This window comes from Myxocyprinus asiaticus, chromosome 2, assembly GCF_019703515.2.
Source record: "Myxocyprinus asiaticus isolate MX2 ecotype Aquarium Trade chromosome 2, UBuf_Myxa_2, whole genome shotgun sequence".
NCBI classification, from domain to species: domain Eukaryota; kingdom Metazoa; phylum Chordata; class Actinopteri; order Cypriniformes; family Catostomidae; genus Myxocyprinus; species Myxocyprinus asiaticus.
The window spans coordinates 66,279,465-66,303,790 of record NC_059345.1 but is presented as its reverse complement, the minus strand read 5'-3'; the positions used below and the strand labels follow the sequence as shown (position 1 = coordinate 66,303,790).

General features: G+C 38.8%; 1 protein-coding gene across 4 annotated transcripts; it reads left to right on the top strand.

Annotated features, from left to right (window-relative positions):
• Positions 1-916: 916 nt before the first annotated feature.
• On the top strand, positions 917-20,280 carry LOC127456093 (E3 ubiquitin/ISG15 ligase TRIM25-like). 4 transcript variants are annotated; one of them, XM_051724443.1, is made up of 8 exons: positions 991-1,005; positions 2,978-3,056; positions 3,154-3,810; positions 4,090-4,185; positions 5,074-5,307; positions 5,468-5,490; positions 14,935-15,080; positions 18,737-20,280. In XM_051724443.1, the coding sequence occupies exons 3-8, from the start codon at positions 3,187-3,189 to the stop codon at positions 18,955-18,957; spliced, it is 1,344 nt and encodes a 447-aa protein (XP_051580403.1). In that variant the 5' UTR covers positions 991-1,005; positions 2,978-3,056; positions 3,154-3,186; the 3' UTR covers positions 18,958-20,280. The 4 variants fall into 4 exon arrangements, with proteins under 4 accessions (XP_051580395.1, XP_051580403.1, XP_051580387.1 ...); XM_051724435.1 differs by lacking the exon at positions 2,978-3,056 and having other exon boundaries at positions 917-1,005; XM_051724427.1 differs by lacking the exons at positions 991-1,005; positions 2,978-3,056 and adding an exon at positions 2,269-2,409.
• The last annotated feature ends 4,046 nt before the right edge of the window (positions 20,281-24,326 follow it).

Genomic DNA, 24,326 nt, shown 5'->3' with positions numbered 1-24,326 from the left:
TTCAACCTGAGTTCCTATAATACATCTATAATACACTGTGTACACATAATAATTACACTCAGGACCTTCAGGACAAACATGTCGCCATTGAAACCCATTAAAACTGTAATATTTGATCCCAGTGCCATTAAAGCATAAAATCATGAATTCTATATTACGCTTTCATTCCGGAGCCCTGGCTTCAAAATTTACATTTTTAACATTTCCCACTTTCCACCAGATGGCGCCATTTTTCTCATGTTTAGCCTATGGAGCAAATACATGCTTTTTTCCTATTTTCTGTTTGCTGTTTTATAGAGCACTGCAGGCCAATTGAATAAATGATGGAGATAAAATTGTGTGGGTGTGTTGGTATGGATGTCAGAGTGTGTTTTGTATGTGTCTATTGAGAAATGTGTGTGTGTGTGTGTAAAAAACAACAGTGGCATTATGTAAACAAACTGGCATTTAAAGGGTTAAAATCCTGAAAATGAATGAATATTTTGTAGTTATGATCAGGACTGATGTTGGTTAAAAAATATAAGTAATTGAAAGTGGAAAATAATATAAATACATAATATTAAAATGGCAGTTTTTTGACGCGGACATTTTTGTCCTCTAAGGAGTAACATTTATTTACGCACAAGGGTTATATATACGCACAAGGGTTAAAGAAACTGCTGTTTTTAGTAATCACAAACAACTATGATTGGTCTATCTTACCAGCGCTGAGAAAAGTAACAGATGTCACATGACCTGCTTTATTTCACCGATGCAATAATATAGACATAATTTAATATCCATTAAATTTTAAAATACACAGTGGATGACTGAAATACAAATGACTGATTTTGTAATTAAGGCCCGCCCAAATAGGACCTGTGTTAATTGTAATTTTCCAGATTATTCCGTCGCTATGGTTTTCGCCCCGTCAGCAGCGCTGATCACATGACCGTGTTGTTGTTACTTTCACTTTAGAACAGACGCGAGAATCTGCTGTACAGTACAGATATTTACTCGCCGTGGGTAAGTTTAATCAAGCCATTCTTCATGGTAGTTTTAAGTCGTTTTCTGTCTTTCGTTGGGCCTTACTTCCTCTTTTTGAGGCTTTAGATTCCCCTCAGAATTGCTCAGTTTGTAAATGTGGTCGTGTAACATGATTTATATGAGTGTCTTTGTTATTGAATAGTTTGAAGTTGTGTAGACCAGAGTTGTGTACCATTCAGAGTTGAGAATTTAGAAAGTTTTGAATGTTTTAACTACTGAATTTACAGCTGAATTCAGAAGTTTACATACACGTTTGCCAAATACATTTAAACTCAGTTTTTCATAATTCCTGACATTTAATCGTAGAAAACATTCCCTGTCTTAGGTCAGTTAGGATCACTACTTTATTTTAAGAATGTGAAATGTCAGAATAATAGTAGAGAGAATGATTTATTTCAGCTTTTATCTCTTTCATCACATTCCCAGTGGGTCAGAAATTTACATACACTTTGTTAGTATTTGGTAGCATTGCCTTTAAATTGTTTAACTTGGGTCAAATGTTTTGGGTAGCCTTCCACAAGCTTCTCACAATAAGTTGCTGGAATTTTGGCCCATTCCTCCAGACAGAACTGGTGTAAGTGAGTCAGGTTTGTAAGCCTCCTTGCTCACACACACTTTTTCAGTTCTGCCCACAAATTTTCTATTGTATTGAGGTCAGGGCTTTGTGATGGACACTCCAATATCTTGATTTGTTGTCCTTAAGCCATTTTGCCACAACTTTGGAGGTATGCTTGGGGTCACTGTCCATTTGGAAGACCCATTTGCGACCAAGCAACATGATGCTGCCACCCCCATGCTGCATGGTTCGGTTGGTGTTCTTTGGTTTGCAAGCTTCACCCTTTTTCCTTCAAACATAATGATGGTCATTATGGCCAAACAGTTCAAATTTTGTTTTATTAGACCAGAGGACATTTCTCCAAAAAGTAAGATCTTTGTCCCCATGTGCACTTGCAAACTGTAGTCTGGCTTTTTATGGCAGTTTTGGAGCATTGGTTTCTTCCTTGCTGAGCAACCTTTCAGGTTATGTCGATATAGGACTCGTTTTACTGTGGATATAGATACTTGTCTACCTATTTCCTCCAGCATCTTCACAAGGTCCTTTGCTGTTGTTCTGGGATTGATTTGCACTTTTCACACCAAATTGTGTTCACCTCTAGGAGACAGAATGCATCTCCTTCCTGAGCGGTATGATGTCTGCGTGGTTCCATGGTGTTTATACTTGCGTACTATTGTTTGTACAGATGAACGTGGTACCTTCAGGTGTTTGGAAATTGCTCTCAAGGATGAACCAGAATTGTGTAGGTCACAATTTATTTTCTGAGGTCTTGGCTGATTTCTTTTTATTTTCCCATAATGTCAAGCAAAGAGGCACTGAGTTTGAAGGTAGGCCTTAAAATACATCCACAGGTACACCTCCAATTCAATACACCTCCAATTCAGTACACCTCCTATCAGAAGCTGTTTGTCTAAAGGATTGACATAATTTTCTGGAATTTTCCAAGCTGCTTAAAGGCACAGTTAACTTAGTGTATGTAAAATTCTGACCCACTGGAATTGTGATATAGTCAATTAAATGTGAAACAATCTGTCTGTAAACATTTGCTGGAAAAATTACTTGTGTCATGCACAAAGTAGATGTCCTAAATGACTTGCCAAAACTATAGTTTGCTAATATTAAATCTGTGGAATGGTTAAAAAATTAGTTTTAATGACTTGTGTATGTACACTTCTGACTTCAACTGTAAATTTAAGATGCTGTAAGCGATTTTAACACTTCTAGAACTAAGCAAATATGTCTGTTCAGTTGAGAAAGCATGTAGCCTACACATGATAGAATAAATAGGCTTTATTAGTCAAAATCCTGAAAGTATGTTTCGTTGAATTACAGTTCAGTAAATTGTATGTTCCTGTCATTCCAATCCACATTCAAAATCCTTTCCTTCCTTTTCAGGAACTGAAAGTCAATAAATTCTGAATTGTGCCGTACCATTTTGCAGTCATTTTAAAAGAAGGCCTATTTGATATTACTGGTAACCAATACAGATTCTCCACCCAAGTCACTGAGATGCGTCAAACTGAGCTGTAAAGTAAAGTGGAAGTTAATCTTAGACTATTATTATCTCTCAGTTTCAGTCCCACTCCCACCATCCTTGCCACATCATGGCGGCATCTGCTGGTGATAGCGGCATCCTGGAGGAAGAGTTGACGTGCCCCGTGTGTCTGGAGCTTTACCGGGACCCCCACTTGCTGCCCTGCGGCCATAACTTCTGCCTGCCGTGCCTGCGCAGACTCAAAAGCCGCTCGGACCGCGGTCGTTTGCGCTGCCCGGAGTGCCGTCAAAGCCACCGGAGCTCTGCCAACTGGCAGAAGAACTTCAAGCTGGCCAACATCGCTGACCGTTTCCGGCGGCGCGGCCAATCGGAGCGCTCCAACCAGAGCCAGAGTGACCCTTCCTGCAAACCTGCTGAGGTGCGTTGCGATTACTGTCCAGAGGGCGCTGGTGAAGATGGGAAAAGTGGCATGGCGGTGAAAACCTGCCTGAAGTGTGAGGTGTCGATGTGTCCGAAGCATCTTCAACCTCACCTGGAGCTCCTGGCGTTCCGAGAGCACCCCCTGGTGGAGCCGCTGGATGACATGAGGAAAAGGAAGTGTGGAGAACATGACGAGATGTTCCGCTACTATTGCTTGGATGAGCGGCTGCTCCTCTGTAACGCCTGCACCATAGAGGGAACGCATGACAGACATTCCATAAAAACCCTGAAGAACGCCATGAAAGATCTCAAGGTAGGTCTAATATCAGTTAGACTTCCCATTCAACAAAACTGGAAGGACAAATTTCAATATAAAATAGAAATAAAAATTCAATGGACTGTCCATTTTTTTAATTAAAATTGAAATGCATGTTTGTTTGAGTTTGTTACAAAACAGCATGTTCACTTGCTTTTTAGAACACACAAGAACAGCAGAATAATGTGTATTGTGACTGTAGTGCATGAATGAAGCTAATAAATGTGTGTTGTGATTGTGCACATCAGTTAACTCTTTCTGTCTGTTCTTCAATAGGGTTATCTTGACATTCAGCTGCTCAAGGCGAACAGGAAGATCAGAAGGGTGGAAAAGAACCACCAGGAACAAAAAGAGATTGAACGGCAGAACAGGGTAAAGTCAGTGCTGTGCCATTCCCCACAATTTATGGACTTCAAAACACTTTAGGGCGAATTAACTAAACGGTTGCGCCACATTTGCACGTAGGTTTGAGCGCAAAAACCTGCATCTTATTCATTAACCTTGCTATCTTATGAAACCAGATACGATCAGCACTGTAATAGCCTTTATTTTTGTCACACATTATACATTTGCACATATACAGTGAAATTATTTTTTTCGCATAACCCAGCTAGGGCAGGGTCAGCCATGATACGGCGCCCCTGGAGCAGATAGGGTCAAGGGCCTTGCTCAAGGGCCAAACAGTGGCATCTTGGCGGTTCTGGGGCTTGAACACCCGACCTTCTGGTCAGTAACCCAGAGCCTTAACCGCTGAGCCACCACTATTAAAAAGAGATGTTAATGTATTTTTTTTGGTGATTAAAGCAACAGTAGCTCATCAAATGATGGAGAAGAGTGTTTATAGCTGGTCGTATATCCAGATATACCTCAGCGAGGATAAACGTGGTGTGTGTGGACCGATATGTTTGTGTGGTGTAATTTAGCATTAATTATTGCATGGCAGTAATTGTGCATATTATTAGGCCTATGCAGTTCATGGTGATATTAAAATCTGGATCCTGAAGCAAAAATAGTTGAGTCAAATCTTTGGACTCTTCATTCTCTAATTAATGATGTTTGTTAAGTCAAGCATCACTATTACTATTGTTCATACTAGTGAATTATGACAGACTCATAACTCTACAATATTAAAAGGTAGAGTTAATGGTAATAAAGGCTCTGAACATCTCGGAGCATGGCACCGCACTGGCTTACACCCTAGCATTGTGGTGAGTTTTGTGCGCACGAGCACCAATCTTTAAAACATTCGTTCTGCTGTAGGTGTACCTGGACGATACAGACCAGCACCTGGGTGCTTTCCGAGAGACTTCCATTGCACATCTGGATGCATTTCTCTCTTCGCTGCGTGAATGTGTCAGCACTTATGATGTGGAGCAGTGTTCTGGAATCCAGCAGAATCTGAGCCGGATAGCACAAGATCAGACTCGTCTGCAGGAGGTCCACTCAGGCCTAGAGAGGCTTCTACTGGAGAATGACCCATTCCAGTTCATTAGGGTTCGTTTTATTCACACACTAATACATGATGTTAGTTTCACTATAATATTACCTTTAAAAAAAGCACAGTTTTATATATAATTAAACCAAACCTGCGTTTTAAAAAGTTTTTCTCAATGGTATCCTCATATTTATTGCGTTCTCTTTGGGTTTCTTTCAGGATTACAATTCATCGGTGAAAAGGTAAGACAGACATTTGATTCACTTTCACACACTTTCAGTTAGGGTTATTTGTTTTGCAACAAGCATTATATGCCAATTAACTACTGTAATTAATCACTTTCATCAATATTTGCTGAGAAAAGCCTCAAATATTGATAATGTAATTTATAATAATTCTGTATATAATATATGGGTGTTTCTTGAACTTTGGGCACTTTTAGCACTGTGTACTTCTATAAAGGAAAGTCTCATTAAAACATTTTCCACACTCTCATTAGGTCTGTCGCGATTATTAAATAGCCGTCTGAGCATGGTTAATTGAGACAACCGCGATTATTGAGCATTCTAATTCCAATCACATTATAATGCCCAAATTAGGCAATTTTAAGTGAATATAGTGTATAAATGCCATGAACGGCACGAGTCCGAGCGTCACTGAGCCATACTGCGGATGTCAACCAGCTCCTGTCCTGAAGAGAGCGTGAAGCGCTCTGATGCGTGTGCTGTCAGCAGGCTCGCACCAAACTCCCGCAATAATATAAACGAGCAAGTATAAACTTTGAAAGTGAACGCAAAGCGCTTCGGTTTCATTTTAAACCATCATGTAATGGCAAATGTTCATGGTTCAGACGAGCTGTGTTAATGACACGCAGTGACACAGTGACACATGCTTTCTCTATTCCTGTAGAAGTTAAAGCTCCGTCCCCCAGACTCTGAATTAGCAGGGAGTAATACACTGATTAGGGTTGCAACGGTATGAGATTTTCACGGTACGATAACCGTCTCCGAAAATATCACAGTTTCACTGTATCACGGTATACGGTATTACACAATTATTATTATCAGTTACAATGGCCCTTAAAGGAGTGAAAACAGAAAGGTTTTTTTTGGGGGGGGGGGGGTTGAACAAACGCTTGAATTTTTTAATTCAAGTATGTGTAAAAAAAAGTCTCCTTTTTGAAAATAAATAGAATACCTAAGAAAGCTAACAGAATTATAATAATAAACCGAATTATAAACATAATAAAAAATAGCATGTAACTATAACATGTTATATAACTAAAGCATGTTAGTTTACATGTTAGCATAGCATGTTAAATTAATTACTAAATGAAAAATAACATCAGCTGTGTGAGCTTTTAAATTAATGTCCTATGATTATTAATAATTAACATATACTGTAGGTGCGTGACAGCACAGCCAGACTGCTCCTGTCTGTACCTTTAACTCAGTGGTTCTCAACTGGATTTGCTTCAGGACAGATTTTACATTGGAAATCAAGTGGTGACCCACCATAGTAAAAACATAACCTGTATTTAATGTATCATGGGTCGCATTTCCTTTTATGTTGCATAGTTTGTTCATGGTTTTCAAGTACAAGGACATGCATCAAGTGACATTATTTTTGTTGTTGATGTCAACAAAACCGTCTTACATATTACACAGGAGGAAAGGCACCTCATTACCATGGTTAGGTCAGTGTAGCTAGTCTTAAATAATAATAATAATAATAATACATTATAATATTTATGAAAAAATAAATATTAGCTGAAACACATCTTGAAACTTTAACTACAACTGCCACTGCTGATATAAAATTAGGTCTAATAGATTCTACCTTTAGATTATTTCATATGAAACTATAACATTTTGTCAGAATATAACTGTTACTTTTACTCATGTAAAATCGTGAAACAGTTTTGTAAAGGTGATGATGTATAATGAAAAATTAGCTTATAGCACAGTGTTGCTATTTTCCTCCTCGGTGCTGTTTGGCATGTCAGGGCTGCCTACTGTTTGAGAGGTTCAAACTGACTTCCATCATAATGCTTTAAACTAGAAAAGTAAACCACTCCCAAAAACAATACAGTGCAGGTGGCGCAGCTGTAAATACCTGTAGAACTGAGATCTGGGAATCCCAAAATGTTGAACCAAATTTTCAAAAGATCTCAACACTCCACTCTCATACAGGTCACCGAGTGTAATAACCCCCCTCACAATCCACTCTGACCAGCAGAAAGGGGACTTATTAATACATAATTTAGGGTTCAGCCATATGCTCAAGGCAACATTTAAAGAGCACCTATTATGGTTTTTCAAATATTACCTTTCATGTAGTGTATTATATAGCTGTTTGTGAATGTAAAAAAGTCTGCAAAGTTTCAAAAATCAAAGTGCACGAAATGTGGAGTTATTGACGCCCAAAAGAAAGAACCGATTCTGAACACCTGAAACGAGTCGTTAGTAATTCCAGACTTACTTCCTGTACTAACCTACGTAATTTGGTAACAAAAAACCCGCTTCTGGTCTGTTTACATGTACAGCCAGTGCAGGCTGTTAGCCTGTTAGCTGTTAGCCTCTGCTAACCGACTAACTCATTTTATTGCCAAACTACATATAAACTTACCACAGAGAAACATCCTGTTCTCGTCGTGCTTGCGATGGTGGTTCAGGTTGATCTTCCGATGTATCACTATAGGACTCAGGCTCAAATTGGTAAGGTAAAACAGAAATTTTTTCAGAAGGAGCTGAAACTCGGATATGGTAGTGGGCGCTTCCTTTCCGACACGCGCTGTAAGTGGTAGACTAATCACAACAGACTGGGACATCTGACCACTCAGAGCAGAGTAGGTTCTCTGAAAGGAGGAGTTCAGAATGAATCCTTTAGAACGGATCATTGAAGGAGTCGTTTTTGACAGTGGGAAAAAAAGGTAATGCTGCAATTTAAATTATGAGCAAATTAAAGTGTTTTTTAACCTTGGATGCATGTAAATCTATTGTATGAGACCTTTAAAACAAAATTAGGCATGTTTAAAAATCATAATAGGTGCACTTTAAATAAATGTCTGAATTAAACACTCTGGACACTTTTGTCCATACCGAGTGCAAATGCGAGATAACGGGGTGTAACTTTTCTGATTAGTTTGATAGAAAGTCTTTGCAATGGCAAAATATAGGCAAGAACTTCCTGTTCAATACAAAACCATGCAGGGGCTCTCTCAGGTGGAAGCGACCAATGAGACCGAATGCATAATAATACAAAATCTTGGGTAGGCCTAGCCCACCTATGTCAATCGGCCCATGTAACTTATTAAAATGTAATAATAAGTTTACCATTCCAAATGAAGGACTTTGCTATGCTATCAAATTGCTTGAAATAAGAGAGGGGGACATTTACAGGGAGAGATTGTAGCAGTCAGTTAAATTTTGGAATACATTCATTTTAATAACATTAACCTTCCCAATCATAGATAAATGTAATGTAGCCCATCTGCCCACATCGATCAAAAACGTTTTTATTAAGGGGTCAAAATTAACTCTAACTAAATCAGACAAATTTCCTGGGAATAAAATGCCCAAATACTTAATGCCCTGTTTGGGCCACTGGAAGGCACCCGGCTGGAAAGCCGTTACTGGGCAGTACGCTGTCAGAGCCAAAGCTTCGGATTTAGACCAACTGACTCTGTATCCTGAGAACTTGGAAATGGAAATAATAATTCTGTGGAGGCAAGGCAAAGATTTATTGGGGTCAGAGACAAATAATAAAATATCATCTGCATACTGTAAAGCAGAAACTTATGCGCCATACCTCCCGCCACCACCCCTGGAAAATCATGTTCCCTTCTTATCGCGGCTGCTAATGGTTCCAGGGCAAGCCAGAACAATAATGGGAAAGAGGGCAACCCTGCCGGGTGCCCCTATCCAGAGTAAAATAATCTGAAATTAATCCATTTGTTTGTACTGCCGCTACTGGGTGTCTATAAAGTAACCTAATCCATCCAATAAAAGTATTCCCGAACCCGTATATTTCCAAAATCTTAAAAAGATAATCACATTCTACCATATCAAACGAGTCTGATCATTCGCCACTGACCACATGATATCGATGAAACGCCTAATGTTGTCAGAAGAGCTGTGGCCCCGAATAAACCCCACCTGATCTGTATGTATAAGAGATGTCTTTACTTAATCGGTTAGCCAAAATTTTTGCACTATATTTTTACGTGTAGCTGGATCAGGGAAATTGGACGGTAACTATTACACTCGCTTGGATCTTCATCCTTTTTAAGAATCAGACTGATCCGGGCTTGTGTCATTGGTGGTGGAAGCTTTCCATTCTTTAATGACTCCGTATAAACTTCTAGCAAAAGTGGAGCCAGTTCTGTAGCATAAGATCTAAGAAATTCAGCGGCAAAGCCATCTGACCCTGGACCCTTGCCTGTAGGCAAGGCCTTAATTACCTCATCAAGCTCCTCCAATGTTATCTTAGAATCAAGAGAATGTTTTTGCTCAGTCATCAGTTTAGGAAGATCTAATGGTTCCACAAAGTTTCTAATATCTTCATCAGTAGACGAAGACGTGGAACTATAGAGGTCAAGATAGCATTGTTAATATCAATGGCTGAGGTAAATATTTCACCACCAGCAGATTTCACTGAGGGAATGGTAGAAAAAGACTCTCTCTGCTTTATAGTTCTAGCCAAAAGCTTCCCTGCCTTGTCCCCCGACAAGTATGACTGTCTTGCCCTGAATAGCCAAAACTCCACCTTCTAAACAAAATAGTATTATATCTGTATTTAAATCGGGTCAGTTCTCTGAGGCCATCAGACGACATTCTGCTCTTTAGCTCTGCTTTGGCACTTTTAATATTCCCTTCCAACTCCACGAGTTCTCGTGCTTTGGATTTTTTGATGAATGAGGCATACTGTATGATCTGACCCCTAAGAACTGCCTTAAGTGCCTCCCAAGCCACACCCACAGAGGTTACTGAGGACCAATTGGTCTCCATATAAACATTGATTTCAGCCTTTAACATTTGTTGGAATTCAGGATTTTGCCAAAGGGATACTTTAAAGCACCAACTATATGATTTATTTTTCTCCGTATATGGCAACACCTCTAAACTCACCAGGGTGTGATCTGAGACTGAGATGTTTCCAATTGAGAAATCAGCAACAGATGAAATGAGGGACTTAGATATAAAAAAACAATCTATTCTAGAATAAATCTTATGGACTGATGAAAAGAATTTATAGTCCCTACCAGATGGGTTCAAAAGTCTCCAAATATCTGTAAGACCAAGATTTTTACACATCCTGTGAAGCGTCAATGTTACTCTAGGGGGCTTACACACTTTTGTTTCACTATGATCAAGGACTGAGTCCATCAAAAGATTAAAGACTCCTCCCAATATTATATCATGAGGGGTGCCAGCGGCTTGCAACATCCCTTCAAGATCTATAAAAAAGCCCTGATCATCAGCGTTAGGTTCGTAAATATTAGCCAAAATCAACCTTTGCCCCTGAATTTCAGCTAAAACAATAATGACTCTTCCTAACTTATCTTTAATCTGTTTGAGACATTTGAATTGTAGATGTTTACTTATCAATGTAACAACTCCCCTGCTCTTACTTGAGCCAGCACTAAAGAAAACATTCCTACACCATATCTTCCCAAATTTTTCAGCTTCCTGCGGAGAAAGGTGAGTTTCTTGAAGAAACACTATATCATATTTCTTACGTTTAAGAAAATAAATAACCTTCCTTTTTTATGGGGTGCCCCAACCCATTCACATTCCACGTGGAGAGAGACAATCCACTTATATTAACATTTGACATTTTGACATATTAGAAAAAATAGATTGTGTGTCAAAAACAAAATTATAAAGACCACATTCCAACATTAGTGCACAATGAAACCCTGAACTTCCCCAGAACTAAATAAACAGAAAAAAGAAAAACATGCGCATTAACCCCGTGCACGACAGTGCCAACTGGCATCCATCCTTCTAAACTCAAACAGTACGTGTTCGCCTACGAGAGCCCCCATGACAACTTTGCCGTCGGATTGCTCAAGTCCGGTGTTTCTATACAAATTTTGTGAGACAGAATTACACAACAAAAGATAATCTATAAAACAAACTCCAGCCAATAGGCGGGATAAACACAAAGAACGTGTAGATACGCCACATAACTCTCCCGAAGGTGTGTTCCTCCACAAAACAAGCTTCAGCTGCTAGCAGGACCAGCACCAAAAAACCGTTCAGTTTCCTCAGGCAGTCAAACGAATTTTCAGTGTGCCGGCCCATTCAACTGTTACAGAGTGCAACAAATTACCTAATCATTCCAATGTCCTGCAAGAAATACTCCACAAAACAAACTCCAACCAATAGGAGGCATAAGCACATGCAGATTCATAACTAGCTTGTTTATGCTCCTCCGCATTCCTGGAATTAAAAGAGGTCTGCGCATTAAGTGCCGCACAAACATCGCAATTAATCCACGGTTTCTGTTTAGGGTAGATTCGTATTGTTTTGGTTGGTACTACATCATCAATGCACTTCCTGATGAAACACGTTAGGGTATCAGCGTAGACCTCGGATGTCATCATCAGAGGCGGACCGGAGCATCTCCCAGTCCGCATGATCAAAACAGTCCTGTAGCATAGAATCTGATTGGTCTGACCAGCACTTGATCGTTCTGAGGGCGGGTGCTTCCTGTTTCAGTTGAGAACGGAAGAGTGGTCCGACTTGCCAAATGGTGGGTGGGGGAGGGATTTGTAGCCATCCCAGAAGGGAGAGTAGCAATGGTCCAAAACCCAGTCCCCTCGTGTGTTGCAACTGATGTGTTTGTGGTATTTCGGTACTATTGACTCGAAGTTGGCTTTGTTAAAGTCTCCGGTCACAATGAATGTGGGTTCAGTGCGGTTTCCTGCTCACTTATACTCTCATACAGTTCCTTGAGTGCCCAGTCTGTGTCGGCTTGTGGGGAGATGTACACAGCTGTGATAATGGCCGCTGTGAATTCCCTCGGTAGCCAGAATGGTCGACACAGAAGCATGGTAATTTCCAGATCAGGAGAGCAGAAAGACTTGGATTGTTGATCATAAAACATACACCACCACCTCTGCTTTTACCTGAGTGGTCTTTCACTCTGTCCACTCGGTGCACTGAGAACACCGCGGGTTCGATGGCTGATTCTGGAATCTCCGCAGACATCCAAGTTTCTCTAAGGCAGATAATGCAGCAGTCCCTCATCTCTCATTGGAAAAAGATCTGCGCTCTCAACTCGCAGAGCTTGTTGTCCAGAGACTGAAAATTTGCCAGTAGAATGCTCAGTAGCGGAGGTCGATTTGCATGACGTCTTAGTCTGACGAGAACGCTGGCTCTCCTTCCCTTTATCCGATTGCGTTTCCGCAGTCGGGCTGCCCAGACAAAGGGCTCCGCTGTTGTGTTTGAAAACAGTGGGTCAGCATTGAGGAATTTATAGTCTGGTTTTCAGTGTGCTATTGAAGAACCAATGTCCAAAAGTGTTTGTCTATCGTAGACAATAAGGCAGACGACATCCAAGACAACAAACATAAGAATTTGAGACAAAACAAACAAAAAACTGCAACATTGGGTTGGCACTTGCAGCACAGCAGCCATACTCAGCACCATCTTGAAGCATCAGGCACTCCAAACAGCTTCAGGTGGTGTAGATCGTAAAATTTGAGGGAAATATAATGCAAAAATACAAAATATGTAAATACAGAAGCACTCTCATTGTGGAATAAGCCAGAGTCGGAGCCTCTAAAGGAAACACCCCGGCGTTACATCTTAAATGCAGTTATATTTAATGCGTTACAGCTTTATTAAAGTTCACATAATATGGAAGCAGATCATGTAAATAACTACAAACTCCGAAACTGGCATTTCTCTGTGTGGTCAGTGCCTCTTCAATGAGTTGTGTGAAGTGTCCCGATCTAAGGGGGAGAGATTGAAACTGTACCCGGCTGATGTACACTCTGTCACGGGACGCTCATCCCTCGAGCGCACATGCTTAATGCAGCTAGATTATAACGTGATGACTCGAGACTTATTGAATCATAATATATGTCACTGTGCATTTCCTATCATGAAGAAAATGGGCAATTCACAGCTTTACTAATAAGAGAGAGTTTATTTTTATTTTTTTTGTGAGTTAAAGATGGATTGAAGTGAACAGAAAGGTGAGAGAGGGTAGTCTTATACACGGCAACAAAATACGTTTTTGATTTGTTTTTTGGCTTGTTTTCCAATATAAATATCTAAAACTCCTTTAAAACAATGTACATTTACTTTAGCAGCTATACTGCAGAAGAAAAAATTGTTAACTGAGAATGTTGAATATAATATTAAAAATACAAATATTTTAAAATATCTAAAAATCCTTTAATAAAGATGCATTGACCTGAGAAGCAGCATAAGATATTTAGATCTTGAATATAAGTATATTTTGTCTTTATTGCACTCGCAGAAGTATAACGGTGAAAAAATACACTTATATACAAAATAGTGTATTTAAGATACATTCTCTTAAAGCAAGTCTAAATATCTTATATGTTGCTTCTCAAGTAAATGCATCTTGTTTTAATGATTTTTAGACAGTTTTAAATGGAAAACAAGACAAAAACACTTGATAACAATAGGATTTTTTGCTGTGAATTTCTTTACTGAATTAAACTTTATAAAAGTATTTTTTTCCCCTTTATTCAGTGAATGTCATTTAGAGGTATTTTTAAAAGATGATTTTGCCCTCTTTATTGTTAGTAAGCATGTTTAATACAACCTTTTAAGTCGGGCACAAGCTGAATAATCGTTTAAGAGCTTATGATTAATTGGTGCAATAATCGTTCTAATAATCGTTAAATTGATCGATTATCAATATAATCGATAGTTGCAGCCCTAATTTAAACATGTAATAATTTGTATTTTTATATTGGATTTCCATAGTTTAATATTAATGGGTCTGGGAGAAGGCTAAAACAGTCAAATCTATACATAAAAGATATTTGAAAAGTACCTAAAATAAGTGATTAAAGCCTGGTAAAAAATTCCAATTCAGTTCATTTAACAAAAAGAAAAAAGTTGAAATCTCTTGTAATAAAATTCAACCCATGGGACATGAAAGTGCCCAAAATTGAAGAAACACACATATGTAATAAATATAATTCAGATAATCCAAATATATTACAAAATTGTGACGGATGACTAAAGCACTGATTAGAAAATACAAACAGTGGCTTTTGATATATAGTTTTCTTTTTAATTTTCATATCATTTATGTAAGCCTATGACTGTTGTACAGTTTACATCAATCCTGCAACTGAGTTTGTCAATCTGCCACAGGTATGCTTGGACTGTTTTCACAGGACTCATTCTTGTCTGGCAGCTGCACTATTTTTGTTACTGTACTCACTGTGGTTATTGTTTTTAACTAGTTTTTAGTGTCTCACATGTCAAGTTATGTGTAGTTTGAAAAACATCCTGTGGCAAATGCAGGTGCTGTGCTGACAGCCCCCTGCTGAGTGTAGAGTGCAAAAACATAAAGGTGGAAAATTCCTTATCATGGAATTTACATACAAGTGATTATGTTAATTATTTTATTTTTTTATTTATTAACAGCCTTATTTGAAAGTTATGTCACTGTAAATGTGTGTGTGTCAGGTACCGGAGACAGCTGAGAAAGCCTCTGTACTTCCCTGATGAGCCCACAGTCGACACTGAGCCGCTGTATGAAACTATGGAAGGAAAGATGGGGGATTTCATTGCTGAACTACGGCAGCACGCCACCACACTCATCAGCAACATCTGTGAGTCTGAGATCCCGTGCACACTGGGTATTATTATTATTCAGAGATAGTCAGAAACGCATGCGGCCACATCGCATGTATAGAGTAAGGGCACTTTAACACTAGGGAAAGCTCTGATGGAGCATTTGACAGATAGAAATGCTTGCAGTTTAGTGCTTGGTAAAAATATAAATTTTCAGATGAACCGTGATCTGCATTTGAACGATATTGATTCTTAAATCCCAAGATCGATCTTTTACTCTATGTGCAACCCTCTACAATGACAGTAAATCACTTGCATATGGATGTGTGTTGAGCGTAAAAGTTTGGTCCTGTTCTGTGTAATGTGTGTCCAAAGACAAGATCCACACAATCCATTTGTCATTGAATAATGTCTCTTTTAATACCCTTTCCTGTTCCTTACAGTCAGTTGTTGATCAAAACAACAAATACAGAAACATTTCTTTCTAATCACGAATAGTGCGGATGCGACTCCATTCTTGTTAATATGCGCTCAAATGAAACACTTCTGTGAGACACTCGCTGAACTGCTGCTGTTTTTAAAGAGACAGTACCAGTTTTTTACTTGTGTTCTACATGCCAATGTAAATACTTGTAAATTACACATTATTCATGGAAAACATAATACGGTATATACAAATAAATAATGCAATTTGTTTAAATGCAATAATATGCAATTGTAAAGACATCATATTTATTGATGGAATACAGGTGCATCTCAATAAATTAGAATGTCGTGGAAAAGTTCATTTATTTCAGTAATTCAACTCAAATTGTGAAACTCGTGTATTAAATAAATTCAATGCACACAGACTGAAGTAGTTTAAGTCTTTGGTTCTTTTAATTGTGATGATTTTGGCTCACGTTTAACAAAAACCCACCAATTCACTATCAACAAATTAGAATACATCATAAGACCAATAAAAAAAAACATTTTTAGTGAATTGTTGGCCTTCTGGAAAGTATGTTCATTTACTGTATATGTACTCAATACTTGGTAGGGGCTCCTTTTGCTTTAATTACTGCCTCAATTCGGCGTGGCATGGAGGTGATCAGTTTGTGGCACTGCTGAGGTGGTATGGAAGCCCAGGTTTCTTTGACAGTGGCCTTCAGCTCATCTGCATTTTTTGGTCTCTTGTTTCTCATTTTCCTCTTGACAATACCCCATAGATTCTCTATGGGGTTCAGGTCTGGTGAGTTTGCTGGCCAGTCAAGCACACCAACACCATGGTCATTTAACCAACTTTTGGTGCTTTTGGCAGTGTGGGCAGGTGCCAAATCCTGCTGGAAAATGAAATCAGCATCTTTAAAAAGCTGGTCAGCAGAAGGAAGCATGAAGTGCTCCAAAATTTCTTGGTAAACGGGTGCAGTGACTTTGGTTTTCAAAAAACACAATGGACCAACACCAGCAGATGACATTGCACCCCAAATCATCACAGACTGTGGAAACTTAACACTGGACTTCAAGCAACTTGGGCTATGAGCTTCTCCACCCTTCCTCCAGACTCTAGGACCTTGGTTTCCAAATGAAATACAAAACTTGCTCTCATCTGAAAAGAGGACTTTGGACCACTGGGCAACAGTCCAGTTCTTCTTCTCCTTAGCCCAGGTAAGACGCCTCTGACGTTGTCTGTGGTTCAGGAGTGGCTTAACAAGAGGAATACGACAACTGTAGCCAAATTCCTTGACATGTCTGTGTGTGGTGGCTCTTGATGCCTTGACCCCAGCCTCAGTTCATTCCTTGTGAAGTTCACCCAAATTCTTGAATCGATTTTGCTTGACAATCATAAGGCTGCGGTTCTCTCGGTTGGTTGTGCATCTTTTTCTTCCACACTTTTTCCTTCCACTCAACTTTCTGTTAACATGCTTGGAAACAGCACTCTGTGAACAGCCAGCTTCTTTGGCAATGAATGTTTGTGGCTTACCCTCCTTGTGAAAGGGTGTCAGTGATTGTCTTCTGGACAACTGTCAGATCAGCAGTCTTCCCCATGATTGTGTAGCCTAGTGAACCAAACTGAGAGACCATTTTGAAGGCTCAGGAAATCTTTGCAGGTGTTTTGAGTTGATTAGCTGATTGGCATGTCACCATATTCTAATTTGTTGAGATAGTGAATTGGTGGGTTTTTGTTAAATGTGAGCCAAAATCATCACAATTAAAAGAACCAAAGACTTAAACTACTTCAGTCTGTGTGCATTGAATTTATTTAATACACGAGTTTCACAATTTGAGTTGAATTACTGAAATAAATGAACTTTTCCACGACATTCTAATTTATTGAGATGCACCTGTAAATGGAATTTGTGCATTTAAAAAAAAAAAAAAAACAAAAAAAAAGCTAAAATGATGAAAAACTAATAATTGTACTAATTTAACTAAATTTAACTTCTTCAACTATGGTGCGTTTTTGGGCTGCCGCTAATATGTTTACAGTCTTATGTTGAATAGGTTTTGTTTAAATATTTTTTTGGTCCTAACTTTGTAAGCATGTAATTCTGGTTCTGTATACCCCACTAGATGGCAGCAAGTATTTTTTTCTCCATCACATTTCGTCACAAAATGCCGATCTGAAATGTAGGTGGCGCTCTAATGCATTTTAGCCCTCACAGATGTTCGCGTCCATAGACATTCAGTCTAATTTTCAGTTCAAGCACCACCCTTTTCATTGTTATATAAGTGTATTTTCATTTAATATCTCGGCCTCTGAGTGGACTAGAAGCTCAATCTAGGTGTCAGCCCCAGAAAGCTGAGCTCTTCGCCTTTGTGATGATATAAAACATTTTATCATCAATAATTTATATTATGTATTTCCGATGATTTGTTTAGCATGCATTTCCTGCGGAACCGCATATTTTGTTCTGGACATCTAAGATATAGCATTGGTTTAATCGCGCAAGCAAGCTCACAGACAAGTAAAAAATAGCTAATTGTTAGAAAACTGCCTACGGTAAAAGCAGATATAACGTTTTTAGCTGACTTACAGAAATCATATTTTACTTTGGATTCTTTTGAAAATCTTAAAAACTGTGGTACTAGTGCTACAAAATAAGCTATACATTTGCATTGAGAACAAGAGCTTTTATTTGATAAGATTTGTCTAATTAAATGCTATTTGAAAGATTTTTATATTCATATTAATATTTCTGCCACATGACCTCTAGGTATATTTGTGTTGCAGATGTTTTCAGGCCTTATTTTGTTATTTTATGTACCATAAATACAGATGTAATGGTTATCTATGAAAAGTTCAGCTTTCAAACAATGCCACATATGACTGACTTATGTATTCAGAGACTTTAACATTTTAAGCTTAAACTTTTTTCATGACATAGCACCCCCTTTTGGCAGAGTTGAAGAGGTACATTTCAATATTTGAAGTCAAAATGTCGCCTAAATAATTTAGCAGCATTAGCTGTGAGAGCATTTCATTAGTATGTAAGCAAAATTGACTTTTTAAGAAGTACTATTTAAGATTATTTATATTTTACTTTTCCAAGGAACTCATTTGAGATGCATATTAAAACAGTGATGTGTCTCACATGATCACTTGGGATCAGATTACCTGAGACAAATGTTAATACCAGGTGTAAATGTGGTCTGTGGTATTATGAACATTTAATATGTTATCGTTCTGTTGTCTCTTGTTTCCTTTTTGAAGGTGAATTTGATGGTGGAGATGGTGAGGAAGAGGTGGAAGATGATGATGATGATGAAGAAGATGAAGATGATGGAAGCTTTTATGAAGACATTGACAGCAGCAGTGATATAGAGGGTGAGGAGGAAATGAGGAGTGAGGAAGAAGAAGAGCAGAACCACATCGAGTCAGTAGATGAAGACTACACTCCAGAGGAGGAAGAGGAGGAGGATGACGACAACTAGCACTGCAGAGTTCACAGAGCCAAAGACTGATCCCAAACCAGCCACAATCTCATGTGTTCACACACAATGCATTTATGATGCACTGGATTGCCATTTGAAGTGTGTGTGCTGAGAGAGAGAGGAGCATTATACAGAATGTTCTTATAGTTATACATTTTTTGGTAAAATGTTTGTTTTGTTGTTATTTAAGCAATAAGTATGAAATCTCTTAACAAAAAACGTGATTCCACTATGTCAATTTGACATGAATTCTCTCCATGAAGTGACCATCTGCCAGTATATTTAAGAGAATGGCTTGTGTGTTGAACTAGAGATATTAAAAAAAAAAATTGTATGTTCTTGACAGTATTTTTTGTTTGAGGAATAAAATATAATATAATATTATATATATATATATTTCCAGTTGGATCTGTTAAAAAGCTCAGGGTACAAATGTTAATATAGATTGCTCTTTGGGATTGGCTTAATTTGCACTTCATTTTGGTGGTTTTCTTGTCTTTCTGTCAATATGTTTAACCCTTGTGCGTCAATAAAAAAAGTTAATCAGAGGTCCTTAGAGGACAAAAATATCAGTGTCAAAATACTGCCATAATATTTTATATTAATATTATTTTCCACTTTCAATGAGTTTTTTAACCAACATCAGTCCTGATCATAACTACCAAATATTCATTCATTTTCAAGATTTTAACCCTTTAAATGCCAGTTTGTTTACATAATGCTACTGTTGTTTTTTCACACACACACAAATTTCTCAAAACACACATACAAAACACACCCACACAAATTTAGCTACATTAATTATTCAATTGGCCTTCAGTGCTCTATAATACAGCAAACAGAAAATAGGAAAAAAGCATGTATTTGCTCCATAGGCTAAACATGAGAAAAATGGCGCCATCTGGTGTAAAATATTAAACCATTTAAATTTTGAAGCCAGGGCTCCGGAATGAAAGCGTAATATAGAATTCATGATTTTATGCTGTAATGGCACTGGGATCAAATATTACAGTTTTAATGGGTTTCAATGCGGACATTTTTGTCCTGAATGTCCTAAGTGTAACTATTATGTGTACACAGTGTATTATAGATGTATTATAGGAACTGAGGTTGAAATATAAAAAATCCCCCAAAAATATACACCTTTGGCAAAATGTATGCCGTTGGCATTAACATGATCAAAAAAACAAAGTTGAAAAAGACACAAATGTCTTGAAGGTCGCACAAGGGTTAAAAACCAAATTTTGATAGTGACTTTGCAAGAAGAGGTGAGGTGATGTGATGTTTTGGGAAATAATATGTAATAAAGTATAGTTTATTTATTTACAACCGTTTCATGGGTTTTGGGTTTTTACTAAATTATTTTTCAAATGAAAGTTACTCAGTGTTTTGGAACAGAAAGATGAGGTTAACCGCTTAAGAGTCCTGTACAATTCATATGAAATCAAAGAAGGAACGGGTTTGACATCATTTAGAACAAAATCTAGCCAAAACAAAGATGTTTTCGAATTTGTTTCGGTGGTTCATAACAGCTCGCCAGGGCAAACTTTCATGAAAACTTCTTACCGGCTTCTAAAGGCCTTACTGCCATTGGTCAGTGTCATCGGTAGGTGTAACCTGGAGCTCCACTTTGAGGCCGACAACTAATTCCCGATCAGTCAACATAAACACACCAGCGTGCAGAGTTATTAGCGAGCTGCTGCAAACTTAGCTACATCTGAAGAATTGTTCGTGTAATTTTTTTGTTTGTTTGTTTATTCTTATGCACTCACAGTGAAGTGCTTCTTCGTTAAAGAGTCAAAAAGAAGTTTGAAACAGCTGTGCAAGGCATAATGTTTGAGAACATTCAGACACCGGCCACATCGCTGTCGGATGTGTTTAGAGGAGCATTTAAATACGAGGATGCTCAAGCCTACATGGAAACATCGACATCGTTTAAATTTGTTTGAAAACATGTTTGCACATAATGATTCAGTTGTTTACTATCACATGTATTCAACGGTCTGTCAATGTAGGAATCAAACTCACTCGGAATGCCGACATGGTTTTCCACACATGATTTTTATTAGGCTATATCCATGTTTGTGGTTACAGACAAATGATATAGAACAGTGAAACCACTCACAGAGACTTTTAACTTCTCCATCTTGCCCGCACTCGACTCCAGTATCTCACACACTCAGATGGATCACGTGAGCGCGACTGTCTTCATTCTCATTGGTAGTCACTGCCGAATGTCGCTCATCATTGGCATAAAGTTGAAATTTTCTCAACTTTGTCTTGTCGCTCGCCATGACAATTTCTGTTGCTAACGGTCACTGCAGCTAATTTCGCCTGAAGTCGCTCTGCTCCCATTGTAAATGAATGGGATTGTGTTGCTTTGTCGCTTTATGCTGCTGGCGGTGTGAACGAGGCTTCAGTCGGGCTTCACTCGATATCGTAATGGCCGGCGGAGACCATAAAATATATGTGACCCATTATGTGACCATTGTTGCTTCGTTGCACGATGTCGCCGGCGGTGTGAATGGGCTTTATGCACCCCTTACCATCTGTATAGTGTTTTCAATGAGAATCCTTTGGCATCAGTTCTTGTTTAGTCAATGTCACCTGTTTCTCATTCTAAACCTCGCTATGTCTTTCTATGTAAGTTCCCTATTTCCTCTGTTTGCCAGTTCATTTTTCAATGTTCTCCAGTCGGTTTGGTATGTTCAGTCTTGACTGAGTTGTTTAACGAACAAACCTAATGAGGTTCTCAATAGAAACGTAATGCTGTAACACACGTGTTCACTGGAATTGCTCTTCATCTGTTCGTTTGTTTATTCGCAATCTGTGACACACTGCTAGTGTGCACTAATATAGGTTACCTTGTCCTTAGGTTTGGCACTGCATTAAGTGGCAGGTGGGGTAGGTTAAATTCTGCCCCAACGACTGTCAGCTAGGGCTTGTTGCAGTTCCATATTTAACCACAGATTTCCATTGGAAAAAATGAGGGGCGCAGTTGAGTTTGGGTGGACAGAAGATTCTCTGTCCCACATGCTCGTAGCTTTCACACAAAGTGTAATGGAGGTTTCAGCTACATTATGACTTAAAAAAACTTCAACGTCATATTCTAGCTGTTTACATGTACATAATATTTATGCCATATACAGTACAAATTTGTGTTCATAGTTTTAGTATTTTAGTTTGCAGGGTTAAACAGTGTTTAGTTCATAAAAACTACAACTGACAGGAGATAATGTATCATCAACCCACATTAATTCACAATAGGCTTTTCCCGCAGTTGTTCTGCATGATCGTTCTTCTTCATTTTTTCCAAGATGATCATAGTAATTACAGAGGCTCCTTTTGGACGATTATGATCAATCATGCACTCCACAACTTCACATCTTGATTTATTCTCCAGTCGACTTTAAGCGATCTTGAAGTCTTTTACACCTTGAGTCAAATGCCATTTAATGTTTTCTGATCCTCAGATTCCAGTTCATTCAAGTGCTCCAAGAGAATTTCATTGATAGTTGCCTCCAGCTAATGAAAAAAACAATTAAGTTGGATGACACAACAAATGCATCTAGATGAGTGATCAAATGCTTTTTTTGTTTTTGTTTTTTTGTTCTCAGAATGAAAATCAGGTCAGATCTGACAAACCCTATAATGTGAAATATACTGTATTTTCTTCAATTTAATGGAAACTTGCCATAAAATATTTTAGTTTCTCTGCTTCTATCTGCAAACACATTCAACACGAATGAAAATAAAATGTATTATACAAGATCTGGATTATATAAGAGCTATACTACTGTAGACTTCTACTGTATGTTAATGTGGAATATACACTCACTGGCCACTTTATTAGGTACACCTGTACATCTACTTATTCATGTGATTATCTAATCAGCCAATCATGTGGCAGCAGTGTAATGTATAAAATCATGCAGATATGGATCAGGAGCTTCAGTTAATGTTCACATCAACCATCAGAATGGGGAAAAAATGTGATCTCAGTGATTTAGACCATGGCATGATTGTTGGTGCCAGATGGGCTGGTTTGAGTATTTCTGTAACTGCTGATCTTCTGGGATTTTCACATGCAACAGTCTCTAGAGTGTAAAGAGAATAGTGTGAAAAACAAAAACCATCCAGCTAGTTGTAGTTCTGTGGGTGAAAACGGATTGTTAATGACAAAGGTCAGAGGAGAATCCCTGAGAGGGAACAAGACGTTGCGTAATGATGCAATGGGGACACATCTGTGGTCACGTGGTCTAAAGCCCTATACAATCACGGCAATTCATTGTCTGATGGCACTTAAGCAATGCCCATAAGGAGCTACGTCATGGGCTCCTTATAGGTGCCCGCTTCAGTGCCATTTCCTCAGATTTTCAGCAAATGGCATGAGCCTATGCAGCAACTAGTGAATATGGCTAGCTACGCAATGTCCCGTTACCTCTCAGGGAACCAAGATTACGTACATAACTGAGTTCCTTTAAAAGGAACTTCTATATCGCGTAATGATGCAATGGGGAACGATACACATTCACGCCATGCGAAGAGTTGCTGCCAATTGTTTCGGCCCTTGTGGAAAGCATACAGCGGTGCACAATCAAGCTTAACAATATAAAAACTATGGCTTTACTCCTGTTCCAACAGAGAGAAACTGGGAAGCAAGAGTCAAAAAGGGTCAAGATGATAAAATCTGACAAAAGTATGCAGAGAGGACCATCCTGCTGCCATGAAAATGTCATCCAAGGACGCACCTCTAGCCAAAGCACGAGGATGCCACGCTCCTCGTAGAATGGGCCTGAATACCCAGAGGTGAAGGCAAAACGCATGCCTCATAAGCACTCAAAATTGCATCAACAAGCCAATGAAACAGCCTCTGCTTAGAGACTGAAACACCTCTGTTGCGGTAACCAAAGCATACAAACAGCTGCTCTGACTTACGCCACTGGCTAGTGCGGTCAACATAAACCCGCAGAGCCCTAACAAAGGAGAGAGAGACTGCAAAGTAATAGTCTGCGGTAACCCCGTTAAAAACCCTGGCTCGAAATAAATACACAAAGGGTTGATCGACAGGGCATGTAAATCACCATCCCTCTTAAACGATGCCAGTGCAAAAGCAGGGCAGTTTTAAGAGTCAAAAACGTATCAGAAACTGATGCTAAGGGCTCAGATGGGGCACCCGAGAGCGCCTCTAACACCACAGATAAATCCCATAATGATAGTGGACTTTAGCACCCCAACATTAACCCCGCTCACCATTCTGAAGAGAACTGTGGCAACAGTGGAGTCATTCAGGTTCCTGGGCACTACCATCTCACAGGACCTGAAGTGGGAGACCCACATAGACTAAATTTTGAGAAAGGCCCAGCAGA